The sequence below is a fragment of the Pongo pygmaeus genome, chromosome 15 (assembly GCF_028885625.2).
Source record: "Pongo pygmaeus isolate AG05252 chromosome 15, NHGRI_mPonPyg2-v2.0_pri, whole genome shotgun sequence".
Taxonomy (NCBI): Eukaryota; Metazoa; Chordata; class Mammalia; order Primates; family Hominidae; genus Pongo; species Pongo pygmaeus.
In genome coordinates, this window is record NC_072388.2 from 58,227,105 (window position 1) to 58,253,553 (window position 26,449).

Here is a 26,449-nt window from a genome sequence, read left to right on the forward strand (position 1 = left end):
AATTGTTGTTTGGCACAATAGTATGGAAGTAATTCAGACTGGTAAATAGTTTCCTCTCATATCTCGGGTATATATACATACCATGTTTTATCGACCCAGAGATACTTATTTCACATTGTGACATCTCTGAATTAGGATGCATCTTACAACTGATGGTTTATTAGATTTAATGAAATACAGAAGATACACAGTATAAAAAGGGTTTTCCTGTGGTTGGTTTGTGGTTTGTAATAGGTGTTCTGTGATGTTTATGCTTTGAAGGCCTTGAGACTCATGGTTGCAACCATGGAAGTGAAATGAAATTTTTAGCTCTTAACCTAACAAACAACCTGACCATGTTTATCCATTTTTATTGTTTAGAAGTTTTACTGATACTTGGTGGAGGGTGTGAATTAGTTAAATTTTAAATGTTTAAGACTTCTATTAACAGCTGCAAAATATGAAAGTAAGTGCACTCACTTTTCCTGCAGTTGTCTGTCTTTTGAATTCACAGCAGTTGTATCCTTGAGTTATTTTGTTAATGTATTTTTCTCAGTACAGTTAAGCACTGGGAAATGAACCCTTGTACGAATGTGTTTCTTCTTTTCTGTAGGAATAAAAAATAAATGTAAAAATGTTATTTGTATTGCACACGTTTGGGGGGTTATTAGTGTTCATTAAAATTCTGAGTTGCCCAAAGAATCCTCAATTGGGTAATTGTATAATCAGGGTAGAGTGGGGAGGGTGTCATGTGTCTGATTACTAGGACTACATCTTCTGGTCCACTTGGGGCCATTTTTACAATCATTTTTTTCATATGTCCTGTTCTAGCAGAAAAGTATATATGCAAAAGAGAAATTACAATTACAAGGCCTCTCGGGCAAATAATTTCCAGAATACTTAATGTATATCTGCATTTTTAATTTGCTTTGGTAAAAATAAGACTAGAACAACTTACAGCCACTGTAGTTGCTAATTTTACTAAATAATTTGTTAAAACGTGGTCATTCATTAGAAATTTAAAAATCAACCCTTGTCTATGTTAAGTTTTGACTTAGGCCCTTGTAGCACATCACATTCCTCATCACTACAGTGTATGGTACTTTTGCTAACCAGTCCTGAAGAGGTAATTTAAAAGTCAAAATACAGGTTGAATATCTCATATTCAAAAATGCTTGAGATCAGAAGTGTTTCGAATTTCGGGTATTTTCAGATTTTGGAATATTTGCATTATACTTACAGTTCAGTATCTGTAATCCTAAAATCTGAAATCTTAAATTCTCCAAAGAGGATTTTCTTTGAGCGTCATGTTGGTGCTGAAAAAGCTTTGGGTTTTGGAGCATTTTGGATTTTTGGATTTTCAGACCAGGGATACTAAATCTTGTGTTTTCTTGATTAATTTGGGTCAGTTGATAAATTTAATAACTACCTTGTTATATATTTGTCTAAAACCATTGGTTTGCGTGACTACTGCACATTGAAGCCATCTGGAGAGATTTAAAAAAATAATGCCTGGGCCCCACGCCCAGAGATTCATGTTGAATTGGTCTGTGTTTGAGCACATGGTTTTTTTTTTTTGGGGGGGACAGTGTCTCACTCTGTCACCCAGGCTGAAAGTGCAATGATGCAATCTCGGCTCACTGCAACCTCCACCTCCTGGGTTCAAGTGATTCTCATGCCTCAGCCTCCCAAGCAGCTGGGATTATAGGTGCCCGCCATGACACCCAGCTAATTTTTGTATTTTTAGTAGAGATGGGGTTTCACCATGTTGGCCAGGCTGGTCTCGCACTCCTGACCTCAAGTGATCTGCTCACCTCAGCCTCCCAAAGTACTGGGATTACAGGCATGGGCCACCACGCCCAGCCAAGCACAGGGTTTTAAAAAAAATCTCCAGGTGATTCTAATGTTTGAGAACCACTGATCTAAACTCCTTCTATTTCAGATCTTAATTTTTCCAAGAGACAAGTACTGGGCAAATGATTTTCTTTCTTCTCACTGAAATTTTGATTCTGCTTTAATTATAAGGAGGTGCTTTTCTAGAATTAATCAAAATGTAGATGATTGTATCAAGCCCCTCATCACAATAACAGAGATAACTTTGACAGTTATATAAATTGATTTTTTTAATGTTTCTTTTAAAGTACCTCAGCCTAAAAATGTCTTCCATAGCCCATGTATCAAGATATTTGGTTAATACACAAATTATTTATGTAACCTAACATAATATATGATGTAATACTCAAGGACTTTTGTAATTTTAAGACAAAATTCTTTTTACTTTAAAAATAACTGTACTAAGTTACTGTTTAGGTTACATATACACTAAGAATTAACTTATTTACCTTTGATTTACAAGAAATAAAATTAAGGCAAAAAGTAAGTTTTTAGTAATTAGTTTTCAGGAAGAAGTCTGGCCTTTAACGTTCTGACAAGCCTATTCGACACTCTTGCTTGTTGGTTCCCCCAGCAGATCTCCGCTCAGCCTTGCTACTTGCAGTTCTTGACCAGCTTATGCCTGTGCTTCTCCTTTGGGAAGATATCCCTCTGTACTCCAACATCTAATAAGACAGAGCTTTACCCTCTGATAGCCACTTTCTAGAAGGAATCCAGTGTATTTTAATCAGCTCTTCAATTGTCTGTTTCTCACAGGGTATGCACTTTAAGGTTCAGGGCCTGGGGTTTATTCAACTTTGTCACTGTAATATCTGCTCCAATGTCAGGCTCCAAAGTGCCCAATGTTAATGAAGCTAGTGCAGTGATCCTGGAGAAGGCAGGACCTGCAGGGCTGCAGTGACTATCATGGCCAGAAGAGGACAGTAGAGGGGTGCTGAACTGAGATAAGTGCTTCTCCGGAAGTCCTGTGGCAGAACCCATTCAACAGGGAACATTCAAAAGCTGGGAGATTACAGGTGGCTCAGAGATGGCCAAGGAATTGAATAGTAAATTCAAACTTTACTATCACCTCCCCAGGAGGGTGGTAGGTTTCAGGGATCTGATGAGTGCCTAATATGGGTCTGGTGTTTTCTAACTCCAGTTAGTTATCAGTAATATTTTACAACTGGGGAGACTGAGGAGTGGAGGTTAGATAACATGTAAGAAGCAGAGCTTAGCTGGCATGGTGGCTCACACCTGTAGGGAGCCGAAGGCCTGTGGGAGGTGACCAACTCAGCATTCCGCTGGAGGCTATATGACCAAACAGCAAACTGTTTATCATGAACGCAGGATGTGAGCAAACTCACACTGCCCTGCCACCAAAAGGTTTGCTGAGGGCCTCACTCCCTGGCACTGGGTTCCTTGAAGTTATCTATTGAGAAATCTAGCGCCTATTGTTCTAAGAATGCAGTCTTGCAAGCCTGCTGTGAATCAAGCTGCTGGCTGACAATCACCCCCTACCCCCACCCCCACACACCTCGCTATCTCTTTTTCTTAATAAATACAGAGGGCTGTGTAAAGTTCAGGGCCCTTGTCCACTAGAAGCAAGGTGCTCCCTGACCCCTTCTTCCAAATACACTCTCTTGTCTTTGTCTTTTATTCCCGCGTTCACCCCACTTTGTTTAGTCCAATAGGTCCATGGCACACACATATAATCCCAGCACTTTGGGAGGCTGAGGCAGGAGGATTGCTTGAGCTCAGGAGGTCAAGACCAGCCTGGGCAACATGGCATAACCTCGTCTCCAAAATACACACCAACACACACACACACACACACACACACACACACACACACAGCAGCCAGGCACAGTGGCACGTGCCTGTAGTCCCTGCTACTTGGGAGACTGAGGTGAGAGGATTGCTTGAGACTAGGAGGCAGAGGTTGCAGTCCAGCCTGGGCAACAGAGTGAGAGGCCCTGTCTCAAAAAAAAAAAAAAAAAAGAAAAGAAAAAAAGAGAAAAGCAAGTAATCGTGGCTGCTATGGTCTGAGAGTTTGTGTCTCCTCCAAAATTCCTATGTTGAAACCTAATCTCCAGTGTGTATTAGGTGTGGCCTTTGGGAGGTGATTAGGTCTTGGGATTCGTGCCCTTATCAAAGAGGCCCCAAAGTGTTGCCTTACCCCTTAAATGATTTGAGGACACAGTGAGGAAGCACCATTCTATGAACCAGAAAGTGGGCCCTCAGCAGAAGCCAAACCTGCCAGTGCCTTGATCTTGGACTTCCCAGCCTCCAGAACTATGAGAAATAAATTTGTGTTATTTATAAGCTACCCAGTGTACAGAATGTTATAGTAGCCCGAACGAACTAAGACAGTGCCTGGCTCCATTGCTATAGCAAGCTCTGCATAAACAGCCTCTGCTTATTCTCATTTGGGTGGTCTTTTTATTTCCACACTGCCAGTCTCTACTTGTCATAGATTATCCATCATACTTCAAAATATATGAAAAAGGAAATATGATATTAGTAATTCAGTGAAACTTTCTCTAAGAGTCTATTTAAATTTCTTGCAACACAAAGATTCCATCAGGTTTCAGATAAAAATGGAAGATTAATTCATGTGAAGACAGCGCCCTTGACACTTAGAGATCTCTGATTTAGCTCTTAAAATTTTGCTTGATCTATAGTTGGAAGGAATGGTCTGGCCTAGCAAAGGAAACACAAATAGAAGCAAGGCCCACAAGGGATCCTTTATGCATTCGTACATCATAAGTATCACCAGGCTCATCATGATCACCAGGCAGGACCATCAAAATGACTTGGCAGCTAAGAGGGTTTACCCACAAAGTTCTTCATTGGCCACTGAAATGTTATTTCTTCTGTAAAGCAATGCCCCAGAACACAGGTTTTCCCAAATACTGGAATGTTTTTAATCGTATCACTATCCCTCTTTTTACATTTATTTTAAGACAGGGTCTCACTGTCATCCAGGCTGGAGTGCAGTGGCACAATCATGGCTAACTGCAGCCTCGACCTCCCAGGCTCAAGCAATTCTCCCATCTCAACCTTCCGAGTAGCTGAGGTAGAGGCACTACCATACCCTGCTAAACTTTAAAATTATTTTTGTAGAGACAGGGTCTCATTATGTTGCTCAGGCTGGTCTCGAACACTTGGTCTCAAGCAATCCTCCTGCCTCAGCCTCCCAAAGTGCTGGGATTATAACCATGAGTCACTGCATCCAGCTCTTTTTACTTTTATCCCATTTTAATTTCTACATCCTACCTTCAAAATTGCTTATCTAGTGATTATGCTCTTTAAAATTAAGCCTTGATAACCACAAATAGATTTGTACACTTGCCAGATGACTATTCTTGTTTCATCACTCCATCTCTCTTCTAAACTCTGTTCTCTTTCCTTCTTTCAAGCTCCCTCTACCCCCACATCCCATCTTCCCAGATGATTCTGTCACTGGGATCTCTGGGCTGTACCTGTGCAAGGACTCACCTTCAATTCTCACCACTGCCCTAATCTGGACAGAGTTTTGTGGCTGTGTCTAACATGACATTATTGTGGAGATTGAGGATGAAGCTGATATACCTCTGGAGAGACTGAACTGCTTGCTCGTGAGTCAAGCATGTTAGATATGATGTGTTAACGTCTCAGAAGCCCCCGCAGCCATCACTAGATTTTTCTGAGAAGGTAACAGTTGCTATTTTTAATGCTAAACTCAACTCAGGAAGAAAATGTAAAATTATATTCAACTTCTGTTTAAGAGGACTAAAAAATGTGTAAAAGTTTAAAAAGCCTTCTCTGGAAAAATGTTTAAAATAAACTTTTTAAAAAAATTATAAAGAAGATTTAGTTATCTAGAAAATTCTGTTAGGTGAAAGGCAGAATTGGATAACACTACAAGAGTATTCAACCCCCAAATAAGTATCAATATTCAATTGGATGTTTGTGGCATAATTGGGGATAACTAAGTCACTTAATTGACACGTTTTTTTCTTCTTTTGATGTTACCAGCTATATAGTAAAATAGCAGGAAGTCCCATGTTACCAAAGCTCTAAGCTGTTGCTTACTAAGAAGGTCCATTGGTGATTCCTGTTCCACAAGCAAACGCAGCCCTTCGAGACTCCCTTGTAGCCATGTACTGACATGCTGCATTTTTTCATCTCTTTCACACAGCTTGTCTGTTAGATTTTTTATGTCTTGCAAGGTCTCTTCACCATTGTCCACCAAGATCTAAAGAAATGGCATTTTAGGGTGTGTCAATATAAATTGCAACAACATAAATAAATACACATTCTAAGTGGATCACGTCCAAAATAAAAATATTATATATGCATAATTGGTATCAGTCATAAAAATAAGTGCATGTGTACACAGCCAATTCACAAAGTTCTGTACATAATCTTGGAAAAATGGATTATCAAGTGAGAAGAATAATGGAATGCTCACTGAACTCAAATTTTTAAGTGGATAATGGTGGCCATGGTGGTGGCAGCATAAAAAGCTAGTTTCACCCTCAGAGAAGCACAGAGCTGCAGAGGAGATTCAGCCTAACAGAAGGAACTTTGGAATGAGGCAGGATCTGGGTTGTAAATTCCCATACGTTCATGAACTGTTTGGTCTTGGGCAAGTTACGTAAACCCTCTGGGCCTCCGCAGCTCCATGTGAAAAAGATATTTTAACGCTTTCCTAATCCAGTGTTTTAATACTTAAATGAGGATTATGTGTGAACTTTAAATACTTAGAAAGTGGCAGAGCCAGGATTTTGACCCCAGCCTATCTGACTGAAGTGGGGAGGGTGCAGATGTTGCACTGGTAAAACATGAAGAGGTAAGGAGTCCAGAACTGACAACTTTGTCCTGAACCAAAATGTGTTCATTTGGGGCATGCAAAAAACAGTCTTTCCCACCTTAACTGAGTGGTAGAGTGGGAAGACAGTTTCCCAAAGAATTAAGATTTCATAGTGACGTTTGGTAAAAAAAAAAAAAAAGACACATTTTAGGAGGTGGTGGTCACAGTAGCATCTAGGACTGCAGGGGAGTGACAGAGCTAGTGTGAATTTCCACCCTAATGTGTGTGCATGCAGGTGCACACAGACACAGAAGCACACACACTTATTAGGTAGGTAAACATTTTTGGAAATATGATATTTATATGGAGGCAACAGACACACGCAAAACTCACCTTAACTGTGGTCTGAAATTCAGCCCACAAATCCTTATATTGTGCTAAAATAAAGATTTAAAAAATACAGTGGTTACTGACACAATCTGAACATTTTAATAAAAGTCGTGTTATTCATTATTGTTTTTTTCAAAAATTATTTTTATCTAAAAATGTCTAGTTCCAAAATGACAGAATAACTGAATTGGACCTGCCCTCCCACTGCAAACAAATAGAAGAAAGAAGCAAAACATATGAAAGAAATGTTTTCAGATGTTGAAGAATGGGCAGCCCAGGACTGTGACACCTGGAAGAGAAACAAAGGAGGTGGGTCCTGCGATCACCCAGCTTTCCACTGGGGGGCACTTTCCAGACCACAGCACTAGCACAGCAGGGTAGTCTTAACGCAGACACAAAAAGATTAGCAAACTGAATCTAGCAATAGACAAGAACAATAAAAGCTTTTGAACAAGTGGGCTTTATGCTAAGAATGGGAGCTTGGTTTAAAAGTCAAACTCAATCAGTGCAACTTACCACACGAACAGCATAAAGGAGTAATAGTAGCTGAGCATCTCAGTGGCTGTCTGAGCAGCTGAGGCCAGTCACAAAGGCACTCTGTGCCCACATAACTGACCATCTTCCCGCCCCATAAGTACTCTGGACACTCAAACCTGGGTGAGCCTCCCTGGTTGGCAACACTTTGTATGTGGAGTCACACATTGTTGTTGGGGAAATTAAGTGCATCCCTGAGAAGGTTGCTCCAGGTTTCCTTCATACTTTGCCCTCTGTGCCTTTTCCCTTTGCTGATTTTACTCTGTATCTTTCACTGGAATAACAATAACCATAACAATTTTTGAGTCCTGTGAATCATTTTAGCTAATCATTAAGCCTAAGGGTAGTCCTGGGATACCTGATACTGCACTACAGCTGCACAATTTTTTTGAGATAAAGACCTAAATAAATGGAGATATATACTATATTCTTGGATTAGAAAATATAATTTCATTAAAAAGTCTATTCTTCCAACATTGACTTACAGATTCAACACAAACCCAATTAAGATCTCAGCAGGGGTGTGTGTGTGTGTGTGTGTGTGTGTGCAGATTAGGTGATTCTAAAATGTATATGGAAATCGAAGAATTTAGAATAGTGAAAATAATTTTAAAAGAGAAGCATACAGGTAAAGAATTCTATTACCTGATGTTCAGACTGCATATGAAGCTATAGTAATTAAGACAGTGTGGTATTGGTATAAAGTTAGGCATTTAGAATAAAGGAACAACCACATAAAATTGATTTTTGAAAAGTTGCTGGGGTAATACAATGGCAAAAGCGTAGTCTTTTCAAAAATAGTACTGAACAACTGGATGTGCATAAGAGAAAACAATGAAATTCAACCATTGCTTCACATCATATGAAAAAGTTCACTTGAGCGGGGTGGAGCCAAGATGGCCTAATAGAAGCACCTCCAGTCTACAGCTCCCAGCGTGAGCGATGCAGAAGACAGGTGATTTCTGCATTTCCAACTGAGGTACTGAGTTCATCTCACTGGGGAGTGTCAGAAAGTGGGTGCAGGACAGTGGGTGCAGCGCACTGAGCATGAGCCGAAGCAGGGAGAGGCATTGCCTCACCTGGGAAGTGCAAAGGGTCAGGGAATTCCCTTTCCTAGTCAAAGAAAGGGGTGACAGATGGCACCTGGCAAATCAGGTCACTCCCACCCCAATACTGCGCTTTTCCAACAGTCTTAGCAAACGGCACACCAAGAGATTATATCCTGCACCTGGCTCGAAGGGTCCTACGCCCACGGAGCCTCACTCATTGTTAGCTCAGCAGTCTGAAATCAAACTGCAAGGCGGCAGTGAGGCTAGGGGAGGGGTGCCCGCCATTGCTGAGGCTTGACTAGGTAAACAAAGCGGCCTGGAAGCTCAAACTGGGTAGAGCCCACTGCAGCTCAAGGAGGCCTGCCTGCCTCTGTAGACTCCACTTCTGGGGGTAGGGCATTGCCAAACAAAAGACAGCAGAATCCTCTGTAGATTTAAATGTCCCTGTCTGACAGCTTTGAAGAGAGTAGTGGTTCTCCCAGCATGCAGCTGGAGATCTGAGAATGGACAGACTGCCTCCTCAAGCAGGTCCCTGACCCCCGAGTAGTGTAACTGGGAGGCACCTCCTAGTAGGGGCAGACTGACACCTCACACGGCTGGGTACTCCTCTGAGACAAAACTTCCAGAGGAATGATCAGGCAGCAACATTTGATGTTCACCAATATCCGCTGTTCTGCAGCCTCCACTGCTGATACCCAGGCAAACAGGGTCTGGAGTGGACTTCCAGCAAACTCCAACAGACCTGCAGCTGAGGGTCCTGACTGTTAGAAGGAAAACTAAAAAACAGAAAGGACATCCACACCAAAACCCCATCTGTACGTCACCATCATCAAAGACCAAAGGTAGATAAAACCACAAAGATGGGAAAAAACAGAGCAGAAAAACTGGAAATTCTAAAAATCAGAGTGCCTCTCCTCCTCCAAAGGAACGCAGCTCCTCACCAGCAACGGAACAAAGTTGGACAGAGAATGACTTTGACGAGTTGAGAGAAGAAGGCTTCAGACGATCAGACTACTCCGAGCTAAAGGAGGAAGTTCAAACCCATGGCAAAGAAGTTAAAAACCTTGAAAAAAAATTAGACGAATGGCTAACTAGAATAACCAATGCAGAGAAGTCCTTAAAGGACCTGATGGAGCTGAAAACCAAGGCACGAGAACCATGTGACAAATGCACAAGCCTCAGTAGCCGAATAGATCAACTGGAAGAAAGGGTATCAGTAATGGAAGATCAAATGAATGAAATGAAGCGAGAAGGGAAGTTTAGAGAAAAAAGAATAAAAAGAAATGAACAAAGCCTCCAAGAAATATGGGACTATGTGAAAAGACCAAATCTACGTCTGATTGGTGTACCTGAAAGTGACGGGGAGAATGGAAACAAGTTGGAAAACACTCTGCAGGATATCATACTGGAGAACTTCCCCAATCTAGCAAGGCAGGCCAACATTCAAATTCAGGAAAATCACAGAACGCCACAAGGATACTCCTCGAGAAGAGCAACTCCAAGACACATAATTGTCAGATTCACCAAAGTTGAAATGAAGGAAAAAATGTTAAGGGCAGCCAGACAGAAAGGTTGGGTTACCCACAAAGGGAAGCCCATCACACTAACAGCTGATCTCTCGGCAGAAACTCTACAAGCCAGAAGAGAGTGGGGGCCAATATTCAACATTCTTAAAGAAAAGAATTTTCAGCCCAGAATTTCATAGCCAGCCAAACTAAGCTTCATAAGTGAAGGAGAAACAAAATCCTTTACAGACAAGCAAATGATGAGAGATTTTGTCACCACCAGGCCTGCCCTACAAGAGCTCCTGAAGGAAGCACTAAACATGGAAAGGAACAACTGGTACCAGCCATTGCAAAAACATGCCAAATTGTAAAGACCATCAAGGCTAGGAAGAAACTGCATCAACTAATGAGCAAAATAACCAGCTAACATCATAATGGCAGGATCAAATTCACACACAACAATATTAACCTTAATTGTAAATGGGCTAAATGCTCCAGTTAAAAGACACAGACTGGCAAATTGGATAAAGAGTCAAGACCCATCAGTGTGCTGTATTCAGGAGACCCATCTCACGTGCAGAGACACACATAGGCTCAAAATAAAGAGAGGGAGGAAGATCTACCAAGCAAATGGAAAACAAAAAAAGGCAGGGGTTGCAATCCTAGTCTCTGATAAAACAGACTTTAAACCAACAAAGATCAAAAGAGACAAAGAAGGCCATTACATAATGGTAAAGGGATCAATTCAACAAGAAGAGCTAACTATCCTAAATATATATGCACCCAATACAGGAGCACCCAGATTCATAAAGCAAGTCCTTACAGACCTACACAGAGACTTAGACTCCCACACAATAATAATGGGATACTTTAACACCCCACTGTCAACATTAGACAGATCAATGAGACAGAAAGTTAACAAGGATATCCAGGAATTGAACTCAGCTCTGCACCAAGCAGACCTAATAGACATCTACAGAACTCTCCATGCCACATCAACAGAATATACATTCTTCTCAGCACCACACCGCACTTATTCCAAAATTGACCACATACTTGGAACTAAAGTACTCCTTAGCAAATGTAAAAGAACAGAAATTATAACAAACTGTCTCTCAGACCACAGTGCAATCAAACTAGAACTCCGGATTAAGAAACTCACTCAAAACTGCTCAACTACTTGGAAACTGAAAAACCTGCTCCTGAATGACTACTGGGTACATAACAAAATGAAGGCAGAAATAAAGATGTTCTTTGAAACCAACGAGAACAAAGACACGACATACCAGAATCTCTGGGACACATTCAAAGCAGTGTGTAGAGGGAAATTTATAGCACTAAATGCCCACAAGAGAAAGCAGGAAACATCTAAAATTGACACCCTAACATCACAATTAAAAGAACTAGAGAAGCAAGAGCAAACACATTCAAAAGCTAGCAGAAGGCAAGAAATAACTAAGAGCAGAGCAGAACTGAAGGAAATAGAGACTCAAAAAACCCTTCAAAAAAATCAATGAATCCAGGAGCTGGTTTTTTGAAAAGATCAACAAAACTGATAGACTGCTAGCAAGACTAATAAAGAAGAAAAGAGAGAAGAATCAAATAGACGCAATAAAAAATGATAACTGGGATATCACCACCAATCCCACAGAAATGCAAACTACCATCAGAGAATACTATAAACACCTCTATGCAAATAAACTAGAAAACCTAGAAGAAATGGATAAATTCCTCGACACATACACCCTCCAAAGACTAAACCAGGAAGAAGTTGAATCTCTCAATAGACCAATACAGGCTCTGAAATTGAGGCAATAATTAATAGCTTACCAACCAAAAAAGTCCAGGACCAGATGGATTCACAGCCAAATTCTACCAGAGGTACAAGGAGGAGCTGCTACCCTTCCTTCTGAAACTATTCCAATCAATAGAAAAAGAGGGAATCCTCCCTAACTCATTTTATGAGGCCAGCATCGTCCTGATACCAAAGCCTAGCAGAGACACAACAAAAAAAGAGAATTTTAGACCAATATCCCTGATGAACATCGATGCAAAAATCCTCAATAAAATACTGGCAATCCGAATCCAGCAGCACATCAAAAAGCTTATCCACCATGATTAACTGGGCTTCATCCCTGGGATGCAAGGCTGGTTCAACATATGCAAATCAATAAACATAATCCAGCATATAAACAGAACCAACGACAAAAACCATATGATTATCTCAATAGATGCAGAAAAGGCCTTTGACAAAATTCAACAACCTTCATGCTAAAAACTCTCAATAAATTCGGTATTGATGGGACGTATCTCAAAATAATAAGAGCTATCTATGACAAACCCACAGCCAATATCATACTGAATGGGCAAAAATTAGAAGCATTCCCTTTGAAAACTGGCATAAGACAGGGATGCCCTCTCTCATCACTCCTATTAAATATAGTGTTGGAAGTTCTGGCCAGGGCAATTAGGCAGGAGAAGGAAATAAAGGGTATTCAGTTAGGAAAAGAGGAAGTCAAACTGTCCCTATTTGCCAATGACATGATTGTATATTTAGAAAATTCCACTGTCTCAGCCCAAAATCTCCTTAAGCTGATAAGCAACTTCAGCAAAGTCTCAGGATACAAAATCAATGTGCAAAAATCACAAGCATTCTTATACACCAATAACAGACAAACAGAGAGCCAAATCATGAGTGAACTCCCATTCACAATTGCTTCAAAGAGAATAAAATGCCTAGGAATCCAACTTACAAGGGATGTGAAGGCCCTCTTCAAGGAGAACTACAAACCACTGCTCAACGAAATAAAAGAGGATACAAACAAATGGAAGAACATTGCATGCTCACGGATAGGAAGAATCAATATCGTGAAAATGGCCATACTGCCCAAGGTAATTTATAGATTCAATGCCATCCCCATTAAGCTACCAATGACTTTCTTCACAGAATTGGAAAAAACTACTTTAAAGTTCATATGGAACCAAAAAAGAGCCCGCATTGCCAAGACAATCCTAAGCCAAAAGAACAAAGCTGGAGGCGTCATGCTACCTGACTTCAAACTATACTACAAGGCTGCAGTGACCAAAACAGCATGGTACTGGTACCAAAACAGAGATGTAGACCAATGGAACAGAACAGAGCCCTCAGAAATAATGCCACATATCTACAACCATCTGATCTTTGACAAACCTGACAAAAACAAGAAATGGGGAAACGATTCCCTATTTAATAAATGGTGCTGGGAAAACTGGCTAGCCATATGGAGAAAGCTGAAACTGGATCCCTTCCTTACACCTTATACAAAAATTAATTCAAGATGGATTAAAGACTTAAATCTTAGACCTAAAACCATAAAAACCCTAGAAGAAAACCTAGGCAATACCATTCAGGACATAAGCATGGGCAAGGACTTCATGTCTAAAACACCAAAAGCAATGGCAACAAAAGCCAAAATTGACAAATGGGATCTAATTAAACTAAAGAGCTTCTGCACAGCAAAAGAAACTACCATCAGAGTGAACAGGCACCTACAGAATGGGAGAAAATTTTTGCAATCTACTCATCTGACAAAGGGCTAATATCCAAAATCTACAATGAACTCAAACAAATTTATAAGAAAAAAACAAGCCCGTCAACAAGTGGGCGAAGGATATGAACAGACACTCCTCAAAAGAAGACATTTATGCAGCCAAAAGACACAAGAAAAAATGCTCATCATCACTGGCCATCAGAGAAATGCAAATCAAAAGCTCAATGAGATACCATCTCACACCAGTTAGAATGGCAATCATTAAAAAGTCAGGAAACAGCAGGTGCTGGAGAGGATGTGGAGAAACAGGAACGCTTTTACACTGTTGGTGGGACTGTAAACTAGTTCAACCCTTGTGGAAGTCAGTGTGGCGATTCCTCAGGGATCTAGAACTAGAAATACCATTTGACCCAGCCATCCCATTACTGGGTATATACCCAAAGGATTATAAATCATGCTGCTATAAAGACACATGCACATGTATGTTTATTGTGGCACTATTCACAATGGCAAAGACTTGGAACCAACCCAAATGTCCAACAATGATAGAATGGATTAAGAATATGTGGCACATATATAGCATGGAATACTATGCAGCCATAAAAAGGATGAGTTCATGTCCTTTGTAGGGACATGGATGAAGCTGGAAACCATCATTCTCAGCAAACTATTGCAAGGACAAAAAATCAAACACACATGTTCTCACTCATAGGTGGGAATTGAACAATGAGAACACATGGACACAGGAAGGGGAACATCACATACCGGGGCCTGTTGTCGGGGGGGGTGGGGGAGGGATAGCATTTGGAGATACACCTAATGTTAAATGACGAGTTACTGGGTTCAGCACACCAACATGACACATGTATAGATATGTAACTAACCTGCACGTTGTGCACATGTACCCTAAAACTTAAAGTATAGTAATAAAAAAAAGTTCACCGGAAATGAATTAGAAATCTAGACATAAACACTAAAACTAAAAAAACTATACAGGAAAATATTGAAGAGCCTGGGGTAGGCAAAAATGTTTTAGGCAGGAAACAAAAAGTACTACCTTAAAAGACAAAATCGATAGATGGGCTTCGTTCGAATGAAAAATGTTTACTCTTTCTGAGACACCATGAAGAAAATGAAAAGTCAAGCTTCAGACAGAAAAAGGACTCATTTGCAGAAAACTTAAAGATTTTAACTGGATAATAAGAAAACAACACAAAGCAATGAGTAAAAGATTTGGACAGACATGTGACAGATTGTATTTTCCAAAGATATCCCCACAGTATAGTCCATTCCACAAGTTTTTTTCCCAGACATGATGCTGACGCTTCTTCCATTGAGAGGTGGTGGCTATGTCCCCTCCCCTTGCACCTGAGTGACTGCCTCAACCATTAGCGTATTGTGAAAGTAACGCTCTGACTGAGGCTAGGTCATAAGACACCATGAACTTCCACTTCGTTCTCTTGGGATGCTTTTGGAACCCAGCAGGCCAAACAGCTACATGGAGAGGCCATGAGGAGGTGTTCTGGCCAATGGTCTCCCTCGAGATGCAGCTGAGGACCAGCATCAACTTCAGACACAGGAATGAGTGAGTCTTCAGATGATTTCAGTTCCCGGCTGCTGAATTACCCTCAGCCTTCAAGTTGCCCTGGTTGATGCCGTGCAGAGCAGACATTTAGTTGTCTTCAACAAGCTCTGATCAAATTGCCATTTTGTGAGCAAAGTAAATAATTTGTCTTCAGCTACTATGTTTGCAATATTTGTCACAAAAGATAATATTCAAATGGCCAAGAAACACATGAAAAAGTATACTCAACAACATTACTCATTAGAGAAGTACAAGTTACAATCACAATGAAATGCCATTACATACCTATTAAAATGACCAAAATATTAACAATTTAAAGCATTTTCACCATTTTAAGTGTTGATGAGGATGTAGAGCAATGGGAACTCTTCTCCATTGTTAGTGGGATGAGACACTTAACAACCACTCTGGCAAATTTGTCTGGCGGTTTCTTATAAAGTTAATCATACACTAACCATATATATTTCCTATAAAGTTAACCATACACTAATTGCTATATAACTCAGCAATTCCATTATAGGTATTTACCCAAGAGAAATGAAAACATGGCCATAAAAACACTTGTAAACAAATATTCACAATAGCTTCATTATAATTATCCCAAACTGGAAATAATCTAAATGTCTTTCGACTGGTGAATGAATAAACAAAATATGGTATATCTATACAATGGGATTCTACTGTACAGCTATAAAAAGGAGCAAACTAATGAGACATGCAACAACTTAGATGAATCTTAAAACAATTTGCTGAGTGAAAGAAGCCAGATATAAAAGTGTGCACACTCTGTCATTTCATTTATATCTCATTATTAATGACAGAAAGCAGATCAATGATTTCCAGGAACTAAAGATGGGGTAGGTGATCAACGGCAAAGGGATAGAGAAAATTTTGTAGTCATGAAAATGCTCTATATCTTGCTTGTAGTGATAGTGGTTACAATGGCATGTACATTTGTCAAATTCACTAATCTAAAAATGGGTGCATTTTTTGTATGCAAACCAATAAACGATTTAAATGAAGTAAAAAAAACTTCATGTGTAAAGAACACTATAATGGTTAATATTGTCAAATTGACTGGATTGAAGGATGCAAAGTACTGTTCCTGGGTATGTCTATGTGGGTGTTAACCAAAGGAGATCCACATTTGAGTCCGTGGATTGGGAGAGGCAAACCCACTCTCAATCTGGGTGGGAACCATCTAATCAGGTGCCAGCATGGCTAGACTGGCTGAGTCTTCCAAGATTCCTCTTTCTCCTGTGCTAGATGCTTCCTGCCCTCGAACATTGGACTCCAAGTTCTTCAGCTTTTGGACTCTTGGATTTACACCAGTGGTTTGGCAGGGGCTCTTGGGCCTTTGGCCACAGACTGAAGGCTGCACTGTCGGCTTCCCTACTTGTGAGGCTTTGGGACTCTGACTGATCCACCACTGGATTCCTTGTTCCTCAACTTGCAGATGACCTATCATGGGACTTTACCTTGTGATCATGTGAGTCAGTTCTCCTTAATAAGCTCCCTTTCATATATACATATATCCTATTAGTTCTGTCCCGCTAAAGAACCCTGACTAATACAAGCACCCACACATTACTTACCCTCCTGAGCTATTAGTTGCCGAGACAAGTCGCTTGAGGTGTGCATGAGGGCTTCTTGTCCTTCTCTGTATTTCTCTATGTTATTCTTCAAGTATAAAATGTACTGAAAATTAAAAGCATGTGATCGCTTTTAGCAGTTTAGTTACTACAGATAAATTATCATGTAGTCATTCAGCAAACATGTATAAACTCCTCCTCTGCACCACCCACTATTCTAGGTACAGGGGTAACAGTGGGGAATAAAACATACCTTGGTCAGGATTCCATCCTGGGAAAGGAGATAAACGATTCTGCTTCCTATGAAGCATTTCACCTCAGCATTTAAATAAACATGGCATTCTGAGTATAATTTTCCACAAAAAGAAACTAGAAGGTGTTCTGTCTGAATGCATTATGTCCACACAAAAATGTTCCTTATGCAAAATGTGTGTGCGGTAGATGTCACAAAGCAGTAATGCTGCCAGACTGGCGTTCAGTGTAAGACCTCAGAGAGATGATTAATTGAGTCAGGAGACTGCATGGAATTACTTACTCAAGTCAGATGTTCACTGGGTTGGGTGTCAGTGGTGGCAGTAGTGACAGGTGACTTTGAGTATTACAGTCATGGCTTTCTGTTCTGACCACCCAATGCCCAGAAACTCTAAAGTCCCAGGAACTCTGAAAATATGGGCTTTGGGACATAAAACGGGTCCAGTTTCAAGAAATAAACAAATACTGTAAACTATCCATAAAAATCTTAGAAATTGTGTTCAGTGCTATAGATGAGGTAGACATGGGACTGTTACATAGACTGTTTCCAAGCATGTATTATAGGGTCTATTCATGTATCTTTGATGTTGTGTCAGCCTTTTCATAGGTTGTTTTCTGGTATTATAGTAAACAAAAGTAAAAGCCACCTTAAGCCAACCGCAAGGCCTCATTCTTGCCCCTCTTTGACCATAGGTCTGCAGACTTTCCTAGTTCAGCTGGACTCTTGTGCTTCTCCCAAACTCTCTATTTTCTTTCAGTCTCTCTTTTCATCTCCTCTCCACAGCTCACTCCTTCAAAGTTGTTTTTCTCCAGGATTCTGTTCACAGCCCCTAATCTTCTCACTCAACACACTGTCCCTGAAGAGACTCATCCATCTCCCAGGTGTAAATCCTGCCTCTACGTTAATGATACACAGTGAGAGTTCTCCTTTGAGCTCTTCACGTGTTGTGGCAAGGTTCCCTTGCTCTGGGGCACTGTATGTGTCTTGTTCAGATTGTTGCATTTAACATACTGAATTGTAATGATCTGTTTCTATGTGCACCTCTTCAGCTAGACCATGAGCTTCCACAGGGCTGGGGCAGTATCTTACTTATCTCTGTATTCACCGTGTCTTGCCCAGTGCTTGGGACTCAGTGCATGTTTAGAGTAAAGAGATGCAACCAGCAAAACTGAGTGGTGAGTGAATAAGAAAACAGCACAGGATCATTCAGTGACTAGCAGATGGACACTGAATTTAAAAAAAACAGGACTCTCATAATCAGTCTTTCATGTACACATCCATCTGCTCACCCACTGCCAAAATAGCAATACAAATTCCAATTCTTTTAAGAAATAATCTATATCTTGATAGGAAGACAGTCTAGCGGAACAAATCAGTTTGTCTCGAGGTCTAGAAGAACGAAGGTGCATTGCATGTGTGAGGGTTATCAATGATGGTATGTATCTAGGCTCTTTGGAGCACAGTTACCTTTTCAAAGTACATTAGTACCTATTGTGCCATTTTAGTTTATTAAAAAACCATGAGAGTGGTGGGATAACTATTGCCATTTAACAGATGAAAAAAATTACCCAGCGAGGTGAAGGGATTTTCTTCATGCCATTGGACTAGTCACTGATTTTTTTCTAGCTATTAAAACTTCTAAAAAAAATACAGCTTCAATTTACACATCTATAAAAGGGACATAATGTATTATCCACTTTTTAAGATTACAGTCTTAAACGTCAAATGAGACTGAATCCGTCTAACATTACAGGCATTGTGCAAAACACTTGGGGTACATTGATAACAGATCTTGACCATGAGGTCATTATGGATGGCTGGAAAAAAAACATTTCAGAAATGGTATTTCTTTTGCATTTTCAGTTTATAAAGAAGTCACATTCAACCTGTGAGTAGCAGTTATTCCCATTTTAAGAGGCCAAAATGAAGCTTACAAGTTCAGTGATCTGCCCAAAGTCACACAGTGTCACTGGTGAATGACAGACTTAATCCAGGTCTTTCAAACTAAAGAATATTATGTAAAGTTTTGTTGTTACTGTTTTGTCACAGTATATAAAATGTAGGACTCTATGCACTTTAAAAATATGCTTTGAATGCAACAGTTCTGGGCATTAAAAATCAGTGTCTTATAAATATCTAATTATTAAATATAACATTTTAAAATGTTAAAACAAATACATCTTAAGTATAAATAAGACTTTAATTTTAGGGGTCGGATGAACAAATTCCTCTGCTATAAAAAGAGCTATAATCAGTATGAAATAGACAACCTACTTTTTAAAAAATGAGCCAAAGACTTGAACAGTCACTTCACAAAAAAAGGATATCCAAGAGGCTAGCAACATAGAATAGGTGCTTCAACAGTGATCAGGAAAACACAAATTAGTGGGGCACCACTACACACCCATTAGAACGGTTAAATTGAAAAAGACAGTTTTGTGGGAGTGTGGAGCAACTGGTGCTCTCATGCATTGCTGGTGGGAGTGGCAATTGCTGCAACTCCTTTGGGAGACTGCTGGTATGTACTAAAGTTGGAGATACACATCTCTATGGCTCTGCAATTCCACTTGAGATGTACACTCAACAGAAATATGTATGTATGTTCACCAAAAAAACATGAACTAGAATGTTCACAGCAATACTATTTGTAATAGCCAAAAACTAGAAACTCTCTGAATATCCATCAATAGTCAAGTGTATAAATGCATTGTAGTAGTAGTCATACAATGCAATACTATACAGAACTAAGAATAACAAACTACACTCAAAAATAAGGCTGAACCTCACAAACATAATGTTGAGCAAAAGAACCTACACTGTATTGTTCTATACCTATAATGTTCCAAACCAGGGAAAACTAGTCTATGGTGTTAGCATGGTGGTACCCTTAGTGGGGCTGGTTAGTGACTAGAAGGGGCATAGAGGATATCTGGATACTGATAATGCTTTGTTTCTCGATGTGGGTCCTGGTACACAAGTGTGTTCATAGAGCTGTACACTTGCAATCTGGGCACTTTTCTGTGTGTACTTTATGCTCCATTAAACATTTTTCAAGAGCTATTCTCTTCTTTTCTCTCATAACTATTACAGGTCTAGTCAATTAATCAAAGCCATCATGAAAAGCATGGTGCTCTTAAACTTACTTCTTTTAATTTTTTATTTTCCAGGAGCAGAAGATCTGCTTTTTGGTCATTTATATAGAATCCATTTTCTAAGTTCTTTAGAGTTTCAAAATGATCTTTGGCTTTTTTGCTTTCTTGATCTCGTAATTGTTTTAATTCTTGTTTTACATCCTCCTGCTCAAACAGAAAACCCCAAATTATCTCTGAGTTCAAACAGTAGGGCACGAGGGTATTATACTGCCTAGGTCACATTTGGAGCCGGATTCTAAATTAATTTCTGAAGCACCAAGCAGAGGATAGATATTTTTCCTTAGAAAAACCTATCAACCCCACATTTATTCATGGACTCTAAGAAGGGGGTCTGTGGACTTCAAGATAAGAACCCCAGACCTTGAGACAACTTCACAAAATGAAATATACAGTCAGCGCTCTGTATCTGTGGGTTCTGCATTTGTGGATTTGACTAAACATGAATAGAATATATTCACAAAAATAAAAATAATAACAACAACAAATAATACAAATAATAAACAATACAGTATGACAACTACTAACATAGCATTTACATTATATTAGATATTATCAGTAATCTAGAAATAATTTAAAGTATATTGGAGAATGTGGGTAGGTTATATGCAAATACTACACCACGTCATACAAGGGATTTGAGCATCCGTGGATTTTGATAGTCATGTTGGTCCTGGAACCAATCCCCCATAGATATCAAGGGATGACTGTACTTTGATATATAAACAATTGTCCAGCAAAAATAGAGAAAGGGAAATGTATTGAGGCTTTTAAAGGAGGACTTAATGTTTCTTGAAGAAAGAAGAAGATTATGAATTTTTTCAGAATTCTCTAATGTTTTTTCTAATGAATTCTCTATTCAGTTCTCTATTATTATACTATTATAAGTTGCATGATATTTATTATTATATAATCATCACCAGAAGCATCTTATTAAGAAAATAGAACTGTATATACACTATACTTGTAATTTTCTCCTTCGTATTTTCCTATATATTCCTTCATATTTTATAACATTAAAAGTTACATTTTGAGGCCTGGCGCAGTAGCTCACGCCTATAATCCCGGCACTTTGGGAGGCCAAGGCAGGCGGATCACTTGAGATCAGGAGTTCGAAACCAGCCTGGCCAACATGGTGAAACCTCATCTCTACTAAAAAATACAAAAATTAGCCGGAAATCGCTTGAACCCGGGAGGCTGAGGTTGCAGTAAGCTGAGATCGTGCCACTGCACTCAAGCCTGGGCAACAGAGTGAGACTCCATCTCAAAAAAAAAAAAAGTTACATTTTGATATCAATGCATCTCAGAGAATGTTTCCATTTCTAATTAACCAATTCCACATGCATATGCTTATCACCAACTATTGATTGTAAATTTTAAAAAGACACTAAACATCTCTTTACCTGCTGCTAATTCATCCACTCCCCTGCCGCAACCTTTGTTCACTCACCCTTAAAAAGCAGAATCAAGTTTCTAACTTATAAATAAGAAAACCGAGGTCCACTCAATGACTGTTCCACAAGTACATGTTGTTTCTAGTCTCTCTCCCTCTTTCTCTGTATACATATACACATAAGTATTCATATATACACATACATACATAGCATATGTGTACAGGTGTATGTGTATACATATGCATATATATGTGTTGTAAGAAAGATTTTTAAACACTGAGATTGAATGGGTAAGTTTAACAAATGTGGATTTCATGAAAACTTCAATGCCAGGTAAATACTATCGTCTATATATACCACTATTCTAATAATAATAAAAAAAGAATTAATGCATTGATCCTTTACCGTGTTGCTAATGTATCTTGAAAAGTCCCTTGTAAACAGAAAAATGTGATTGTTCAGTAAATCTTCCTCCTGTCTTTGTGCTATTAAAACAAAGAAAAAAATAACTACCTCAAAAATTTAGTTAAAAAATATTAATCAAAGAAGTACCTAGTTTTAAAAGTCAAATTCTCTCACAAGGTTTATAACAAAAACCAACTGTCAGGCACTCCACAATGCTATGTTTACTCCTGTCTGACTCCTCAGAATCAAACATTTTTAACTCTTTTTAGTTGTTTCTTCTTCCATTTAGCTCAATTTTCTTTAAAAATATGCATATATGCCTATTTTCTGATTTATCATTTTCAGGCATTTTCCATTTAGTCCCATTCCCACATCCTTCTCCCACACCTACAACCTCTACATTTCATCCCTAACCTTCCTATAAAGTTATAGTTTTTGTTTAAATAAATTTAGATCATTATGGCAATAAGGATTATCCCCGATGAGCCAAATGGTATAATATGATTAGATTTTCTTTTTAGTATAATTTTTGTTTTTTCTTGGAGTTAAAGATTGCTTTGTTTAAAAAATTGCTCAGTGTTTCATGTACATATAATTAATTCATACCAAAATCTACAACAGAACTGTACAACCTTTCAAATTTTATTTCACATATAGTCAAACACATTAACATATCTGTCAGTTTCATTTCTCCCCTCTCCCTCAGAACCTCCCTCTGAGATATGCCTTCTGGAATCTTTTCTTTGTGCTTGCTTTGCAGCTGACTTCTTGGGACTTCCTTTTGCATTTTTCTTTTTCTTTTTTTAAAGGTTTTATTCAACCAGAACCCTTTGTATTATTCTTATGTCGGACCTCCTGTTTCCTAAATTTCTTATACTCTTTTTCTTGATTCATTTCTTCTATTTGTTGAAGCAAATTCTAGACAGCTTCAGGAAAAAGAGTAAATGGGATAAATGTTTTGAGATCTTGTATATCTCAATATGTTTCTATTCTATATTCTTGATTGATAGTTTAGCTGGGTATCTAATGTTGAAAATTATTTTCTCTCAAATTTTGAAGGCATTGTCTTATAACTTCTACTATAATATTGCTGTTAAGAAGTTTGAAATGATTCTGATTTCTAATATTTTGTGTGAGATCTGATTTTTCTCTCTAGGAGCTTTTAGGATCCTCTCTTTCCATTTTCCCTTCTGAAATTCCACACTAATATGGCTTAGTCTTTTCTTTTAAATATTGTTTTGGGGATTTGCTTGGACATTTAAAAATGGAAATCTATATTCTCTAGTTATAAGAAATATTTTTGTATTATTTCTTTGATAATTTTATTAGTTCTTTAAAAACATGAATATATGGCTATATCTGGATTTATCATTGTCAGGCAGTTTCTATTTACTTCATCATATATAGTAGAGGAGATTTTAGCATGCTTACTCCCATTCCCACATCCCCCACCCACACCCACAACCTCTACATTTCATCCCTAACTTTCCTATAAAGTTATGGTTTTCGTTTAAATAAATTTTAACTGTTTAGATCATTATAATAATGTAAGCATTATTCACCGATTTTTTTCTGGTCTTGTTTGGTAGATATTTGGCATCTCAGATAGTTTTTAAATTTTCTTACCTTTCTCTCCTTTTCCTCATCTCTTTTTGTTGTTGCTCTATTTTTACAGAGATTTTCTTAACTTTTCTTATAATTTTCCTATTGAATTTTAACATTTGTTATTATACTTTTAATTTCTGAGAGCTTTTTCTGTTCTGTAATCTTTAAGCATCATTTTCTTTTTTCATAAATGCAATATATTTATTTCTCTAAGAATATACTTTTTAAAAGTATCCTTATGCTCTTTGCATTTTCTCTGTTTCCATCAAGTTCTCTTGTTCTGTCCATTTCAGTTTCTCTTTCACACTGGATGCTTCAGATCTTTGTCTGATCCCATTTAATAGTCCTGTGTGAGCTTCAATATACAGTGATCAGGAAGGAACCAGCCATTTGAGGGGACCATTGAATGTCGGTGCTGTTGTGGGGCTTTTCTCTGAATTGTTCAGTTTCCTTAAAGGAAGAATATGTTAGTCTCCTTCCTCAGGGGGGTAAGGGATTATGGAAGAGCTCACAACACCATTGGCTGGCAGCATTCATCAAGCTGAGCTCAGAGGGGATCTCAGTGGGGATCTCAGTATAGTACCCATCTTCTGCTCTCAGCCATATCTGATGCCTTGCAGTCTGAAGCCATCTGGTCCAGTTTCTTTTGCCAGCATTGAGGAGGAGGAGTCACTCAGCTAACTGCACAAGGAAGGGATTTGACCTGGAGCTCTAATTGCTCTTTATAAAGACTTTCAACCAACCTTTAGCCCTGTGACTCATCTCAGCTATCATAGTTTCAAGGGATGCCACTGCCTGTGACTTTACAGCTTTGGGGGAAAGAACTTTTTGCCTTCGTGGTGCCCTTTTTGGCAGGCTCTTGGTATTTATATTTCTCTTTCTGCCTCTATCCAATTACATCTTCCCAAAATTTGTTGATATTATCAGGTAATAAATAAATAATAAATCAGCAGATAGCAAATGTCTTATCTCTGCCAGTGTCTTGGTACTTATGGATTTGTATCTTTTTTAGAAAAAAAAAAACCTTTATATACATATTCGGGAGTTTTATGAGGGAACAAAGATATATGTATATGTTTTATCCATCAGATTTAACTAAAAGCTTTCTGTGTATGGAGCCCATGCATGCCATTCTCTGCAAGCGTAACTGCTGGCAGGTCAACTTTCCTGCTCTTATGTTCCCTTTACTTCTTTTCTCCTGTCTTCCTCTCTTTTATCTACTTTCTTCAGCATTTTCTCCCCTTTGTTTACATTAAGAGATTTAGTACTTGTAATGTTTTTGCTTACTTTTATACTCCTATTGCTTCTTACATCCTCTACCTAGTAAACGAAGGGATAGGAAGAATGGCTGGGAAAGTAGAAAATTGGGAATAGGCCAGGTGTGGTGGCTCACGCCTATAATCCCAGCACTTTGGGAAGCCGAGGTGGACAGATCATGAGGCCAGGAGTTCAAGACCACCCTGACCAACATGGTGAAATCCCATCTCTACTAAAAATACAAAAATTGACCAGGCATGGTGGTGCACACCTGTAATCCCAGCTACTCAGGAGGCTGAGGCAGGAGAATCGCTTGAACCCAGGAGGTGGAGGTTGCAGTGAGCAGAGATTGTACCATTGCACTCCAGCCTGGACAACAGAGTGAGACTCCATCTCAAAAAAAGAAAGAAAGAAAGAAAAAAAGAAAGAGAGAGAGAAAGAAAGAGAGAGACAGAGAGAGAGAGAGAAAGAAAGAAAGAGAGAGAGAGAAAGAAAGAAAAAGAAAGAAAGAAAGAAAGAAAGAAAGAAAGAAAGAAAGAAAGAAAAAGAAAGAAAGAAAGGAAAAAGAAAAGAAAAGAAAAGGAAAGGAAAGGGAAAAGAAAAGAAAATTGGGAATAAGAGACATATGTATTGTAAGTCTGGGTAAAAGTGGTAAGAGGCCAAGAAAACCTACTGAAGTTGACTAAATGAAAACCTGACAAGAAAGTGGAAAATCATCTGAGGAGTGGGAACCAGGCCAATTACCCATGTATTATTATTATAACATTCTTACATTTTAAAAAATCTACCCTCCTTGGCAATAATCACTATTCACTTCTGAATTTTTTTTTATTCTACATTTGAACATATTGGGGTTCCATATGAATGTCCCATTTTGACACAGGCGATTTTAATTCCTATCCCCATATTCGTCTTTGCTAACCAGTAGACAATTTTTGTTCCCATTCTAGTCCTTTCTGTAACTTTTGGTCCTGGCCTCCTGATTCCCATGTCTCTTCTTTCATCAGCTAGAAGATACAAATTCTGGAAGTTGTTCCTGCTTAAAGACCTGGGCGGATTCCTTAGATAATGACCCTCTACTCCCCAAATGCAATACAAGACTCAAAACCCAAAAAGATGATTCTAGGCCAGGCACAGCACTTTGGGAGGCCAAGGCAGAAGGATCTCCTAAGCCCAGGAGTTTGAGATTAGCCTGGGCAACATAATGAGACCCTGTGTGTTTTTGGTTTTGTTTAAACAACAACAAAAAAAAGATTCTGGATATATAAACTTTGGACCTTGGGCGCAGGGTTGAATGATTACATCCAATTTTTTGTGGAGAAAATAATTATTTTTATATTAAACATGCATGATTATACTATGTAATATAATTAAAAATATGCATACTTTCAGACATATTTCACATCCTCTACTAACTCCCAGATCTGAGACAAGCTCTTACCTATCTGTGCCTCAGGAGGAAGTTAGTGAAAAGAAAATCTGAGGAGTGCTTACTCAATAAATAGTTAAAATCATAGCAGGAAAAGAGATATAATTTGCAAATTCACAGTAA

At 38.8% G+C, this 26,449-nt stretch overlaps 1 protein-coding gene across 1 annotated transcript in view; it reads right to left on the minus strand.

Moving 5' to 3' along the window:
- Positions 1–125: 125 nt before the first annotated feature.
- The window catches only part of CCDC175 (coiled-coil domain containing 175), a 71,778-nt gene continuing 45,454 nt past the window's right edge, over positions 126–26,449 (minus strand). The window contains exons 15-20 of the mRNA XM_054448149.2: positions 22,036–22,115; positions 20,231–20,383; positions 16,838–16,940; positions 7,043–7,086; positions 5,929–6,091; positions 126–586 (exon numbers count right to left, since the gene is read on the minus strand). Coding sequence (XP_054304124.2) covers positions 510–586; positions 5,929–6,091; positions 7,043–7,086; positions 16,838–16,940; positions 20,231–20,383; positions 22,036–22,115 — 620 coding nt within the window. The 3' untranslated portion in view covers positions 126–509. The remainder of the gene's footprint in view (positions 587–5,928; positions 6,092–7,042; positions 7,087–16,837; positions 16,941–20,230; positions 20,384–22,035; positions 22,116–26,449) is intronic.